Source organism: Alligator sinensis, unplaced genomic scaffold, assembly GCF_000455745.1.
Source record: "Alligator sinensis unplaced genomic scaffold, ASM45574v1 scaffold606_1, whole genome shotgun sequence".
In the NCBI taxonomy this organism is placed as follows: Eukaryota; Metazoa; Chordata; order Crocodylia; family Alligatoridae; genus Alligator; species Alligator sinensis.
The window spans coordinates 632,205-637,148 of NW_005842472.1; the positions used below are offsets into that span (position 1 = coordinate 632,205).

A 4,944-nucleotide genomic window follows, 5' to 3' on the forward strand; every position below is an offset into this window, starting at 1 on the left:
CGCCTCTCAGCATTGATTGGCAGAGGGGCCCTGTGGGGAAGTAGGGACGAGGGGGTGGCCACTATCTTGACTGCTGGGTACCTTTTGTGCGGCATTACCTCTTGACTCTCATTGATGGAAAGGCACTTCCCCTCCTGGGTGAAGTGCGAGGCCAAGCTTCAGCAGCAGCAAGAACTGCTGCCTCCCACTGGGGAGACCACATTTTATTTTTATTACGTTTTTTTGGGGGGGGGGGTTGATTTCCTGGGAAATTGTGGCCAATGCCTTTTTTCATGGCGATCATGGAGTTCCCTATTCATAAGATCTAGGGATATTTTCTTATTTTGCCCTTAGACTGTTGCCCTATTCAGCAGTTTGCCTGCATTATATCATGAGATCTCCCTAGCAATAGCCTTAACTCATTAGAGTTAGTTCAAGAAATATTCCAGACTACCTTATTAATATGATCTAGTTATATAGGAAAAATAAAGTAAAGATGGATATGTGATTTTTTTTTTTTTTGTCACGGAGTGACAAGGTTCTCTGCTAAACTTTAAAATGGGTACCTTTGTAAGTACATATTATCAAATATAGGTGGCCTGATATTACTATAGGTTACTTAATATCAGTATTTCCTTAATTTTCTTTCTTATGGAGAAGGCATAATGTTACTTTGTATTCCCATATGCAATTAATTTAAAGAAAGAGGAAAAGGGAATATATTGTGTTTGCCTCAATAATTATATTTAAATATTCCTAATTAGTCGTTTTATCATGGAACTTTATTGAGAGGAAGGGTGGCTTTTCATCTGGGGACTAGGATGCAGGAGTGAGTTGTGACTTGAGCTGCTGCTACTGACTTGAGCTGTAAATCTAAGCCTGAGGATACTCCTTCTATACTGTTGGGGTTAAAAGGGCAGAAGTACTGCTGTTTACATCATGCCTGATTTATCCTGACAACAGAAAAAGTTACAGAATAATTTAATTATTTTAATGAATGATTTCAGTTTGCTGGATGTAGCAAAGATTTTCTTAAAGTATGGGAGCTTTCCCATCCTTGTGTTCTTTTCTTGTTACTGATGGTAACTCACTGATTTAATTGAATTTAAATTATACAAAATTTCTCAAACAAAGCCTTTGAGCACTAGAAGCCCAGCCCCACTGAGTTTTTTGATCCAGAAAGCAAGGATAATTGTACTGTAATTTCAAAGGTATCTGGCCTACTTTTACAATACAGAAGAATGCTGCCCATGCTTAATGACCTCCAATAAATATGAATTAATTTCAGCTCCTAACACTGCAGTAGAATAATTTCAAGTGTCTTAGTTTTTAATTTAAGAGATATGAGATTGCTCTATTCTCCTATTAACCTATCTTTTTGCTCAGGCATGTAAAGAGGGATTCAAAGTGGAAATCTTAAGAAAGATGAATGTTAGCTTAAATTTTTTGGTGGCGGGGATGTTGAGTTTAGGCATACTAATTGCAGTGAGTGGTTATGAAATTGCATCTTGCTTTTCTAGTACTGAAGTTCTGTGGTAGGAGAACTTTCTCTTGATACATAGATTCATAGATGTTAGGGTCGGAAGGGACCTCAATAGATCATCGAGTCTGACCCCCTGCATAGGCAGGAAAGAGGGCGCATAGGCAGGAAAGTGTGCTGGGTTCAGATCTAGATGACCCCAGCTAGACCCAACCTCCTCTTGAAGACCCCCAGGGTAGGGGAGAGCACCACCTTCCTTGGGAGCCCGTTCCAGACCTTGGCCACTCGAACTGTGAAGAAGTTCTTCCTAATGTCCAGTCTAAATCTGCTCTCTGCTAGCTTGTGGCCATTATTTCTTGTAACCCCTGGGGGCGCCTTGGTGAATAAAACCTCACCAATTCCCTTCTGTGCCCCCGTGATGAACTTATAGGCAGCCACAAGGTCTCCTCTCAACCTTCTCTTGCGGAGGCTGAAAAGGTCCAGGTTCTCTAGTCTTTCCTCATAGGGCTTGGTCTGCAAGCCCTTAACCATACGAGGAGTTGGCTTTCTGTCTCTTTCTTTCCTTATATTTTTTTCTCCCTTAAAATATCAGCGTTCTAATCTTACCTATATCTATTTTTTTAAAACACATCTACATCAATTCAGGGCTGTCCAAATTTTTAGTGGCTGGGAATTACACAGGGGCCCCTCAGGGCAAGCCAACCCCACCTTTAGCTCCATAGATGTGGGCCGCTTTGCACGGTGCTGACACTAGTACCCTGTGCCATGAACTTTCCCAGCACCATGGGCTGTGTCATGTTGCTTTGCCCCACCTCCTGGGGCCAGGCAGGAAGCAAAAGTCAGAGAGTGGGGACCCAGAGCCTTTGGCTGCTGTGGCTGCTGCAGCTACAGCAATGGAGGATGGAGGGAGAGTAAAATGGGGAGTGTTTGAGTAAGATCCTAGGAGCTGCAAACTAACCCCTTGCAAACCACATGACCTACAGGCCTCCAGTTGGACAGCCTTGTTCTAATTAATTGAAGGCTTTGTTAAAATGTAACGTCTAAAAAATGTTTGCACTAAATCAAATTTATAAATTGCTTTTTTATGTAATTCAGGATCTTGGAAACAAAGATCTTAGAGACAAAGTTTATTTGGTTTGTCAAATAGTTCGGGTTGGAAGAATGGAACTTAAAGATACAAATATTAAGAAATGTACTCAAGGATTGCGGCGGCCATTTGGAGTGGCAGGTAACTAATGTTTCATTCAGTATATATGAATATTTCATATATTTTAACAATTCTTCATATTTATCCTCTCCTTTATTTGCACAGGAATTTGAAAAAGCAAAATATTTAATATGATCCTTTAAAATAAATGTTTCAATTACTACTTGCTTTATTCATGTGTTTGATCAAGTGTTCATCATTTTAAGGATAATGAATAATTACTGATAGAATTAAATGATTTGGAATCCAAAGTGACAGACACTGACTGCTGTGCAACCTGAAACATCTAAAACTGGGCATGGTCTCATCCAACACATAATGAATATTGTGGCATAGTGTTCAATGCCAGGCATGCAGTGTCCAGTTGTAAATATGTTCAGGCTCCAGAACAAATATGACATGTTAATAGCCATCAGTTTAAATAGGTTGGATTAACAGGGCCTATGAGTACACCCATATATCAAATAGTTAAGTCTGCATCTGTGACTCATGCTATATATGTATATGTTTTGCACAAGAGACCAATGACTTTTTGAATATCACAGTCCTCAGGGCAGTGCATGCATCTTATCCCTTTGTTTGCTACTTTTCAAGGACAAAAGGGGCAGGCAGTGTGACCATGAGTATTCCAATTTTTTCTTATACCCTATTAACAGTGAGATGATATATATATGTGTATGTGTATGTGTCTGACTTTCTAAGTCTTAGTTCAAGCTAAATGTGTACAAATACTAAAAATATCATAATAATAAAATAAAAGTTAAAAACTATTTATGATCTTCTAAATCAACTGCTGCAAACTTTGTTTTCATCTGCCTGGTCTGAACTATATCAATAAGCACCCTGTACAAGGCTGTGTAACTGTTAAACTATAATCCTGGCCAAGTTCTCTCCATTTTTTAATGAAATAATCCTCCTGAAGGATGGACACAACAGATCTCTCTTTGTTTTGGGAGACTTTCTTTTATATTTAGTAGATAAATGATTTGCTTGTCATTCTTGGAGAGTCTGAAGTCACAAGACAACAAGTCAAAGCTCTTTCTTACAAAAAACTCCATATCAATCCTCCTGTACTTCTCTTGGTAAACAAATCAACTTTATCAGTGCCCCCACCTGGCAGACAAATTATACCATAGTTCAGCACAGCAACAAACAAACAAACAAATGAAGAACCTGGCACCAGTATCAGCACTGAATTTGTCCCTGCCTGAGAGCAAGGCTTAGGGAGAAGGGGCAGCCAGCAGTGCAGCAGACATTCTCTGGCATTGTTCCCAGCTCCAATGATGCATCCTTTGGTTTTGATGCTACCACAAGGAGTGAACCCAGAAAAGAACTAAGACCCCTGTTGTTGCTGAGATACTTACTAGGGCTGTGTGAAATTTCGACGGGTGTTTCATTTCAAAGCTGTTTTGATGCATTTCGAGCTTGAAACAGCTAAATCAAAATGAAAGGCTTCAAAACAGCTTTGAAATGAAATGAGGGCACTCAACAAAACTTTTGAAATGTTTCAAGTTTTGAAGCCTGGCTTACTTGCAGCTAAACAGAAACTAAGGAGAGGGCAGGGGAAGAGTGGCGATGGACTGCTCTGATATTGACATCTAGCTCCTGGTTCGAATCCCCAGCTTTTTGATTACTTCCCCCAGCTCTCTGATCATTCCCCCAGCTCTTCCTGGGGGGGCATGGGCCCCTGGTCTATGTGGGGTTTCATTAGGTTGCTGCTGCAGGATGGGTCCAGCAGCAGTCACTCAGCGCAGCCTGCACTAAGCGCTGGGAAGACTGCGGGGCTGCCACTGGCCTCAGCCTGCAGCAGCAGCCTGCTGAAACCAGACACGTAGATCTGGAGACCCCCAGGAAGAGCTGAGGGAATGATCAGAGAGTGGGGGAATTGAATTTGGAGCTGGGGAATCTAATTGGGGGAATTGAATCAGGGGTTGGGGAATTGGACCAGGGGCAGGGGAAATGTTCAGGTCCCTGAACTTTCCCTCAGGTCCCGGTTCAATTCTCTAGCTCTCTGATCACTTCCCTCAGCTCTCCCCGGTGGGCACGGGCCCCTGGATGATGTGGGATGACAGCAGGCTACTTCCGCCAGCTGGGGATGGTGGTGGCTCTGGGTATTTCCCAAGTCTGCTGCAGCAACCTGCTGAAACCCCGCATGCAGATCTGGTGGCTGCGCTCCCCAGGAAGAGCTGGGGGAATGATCAGAGATCTGAGGATTGAACCGGCAGCTCTGGCTGATAGGTGGAGCTGCCTCAGCTCCAGGACACTGCGCGGCACCCTG

At 42.4% G+C, this 4,944-nt stretch overlaps 1 protein-coding gene across 1 annotated transcript in view; it reads left to right on the top strand.

Moving 5' to 3' along the window:
• The window catches only part of DOCK2 (dedicator of cytokinesis 2), a 514,326-nt gene that overhangs the window by 40,828 nt on the left and 468,554 nt on the right, over positions 1 to 4,944 (top strand). Inside the window, exon 10 of the mRNA XM_025212572.1 lies at positions 2,555 to 2,687. Within this exon, the coding sequence (XP_025068357.1) occupies positions 2,555 to 2,687 (133 nt within the window). The remainder of the gene's footprint in view (positions 1 to 2,554; positions 2,688 to 4,944) is intronic.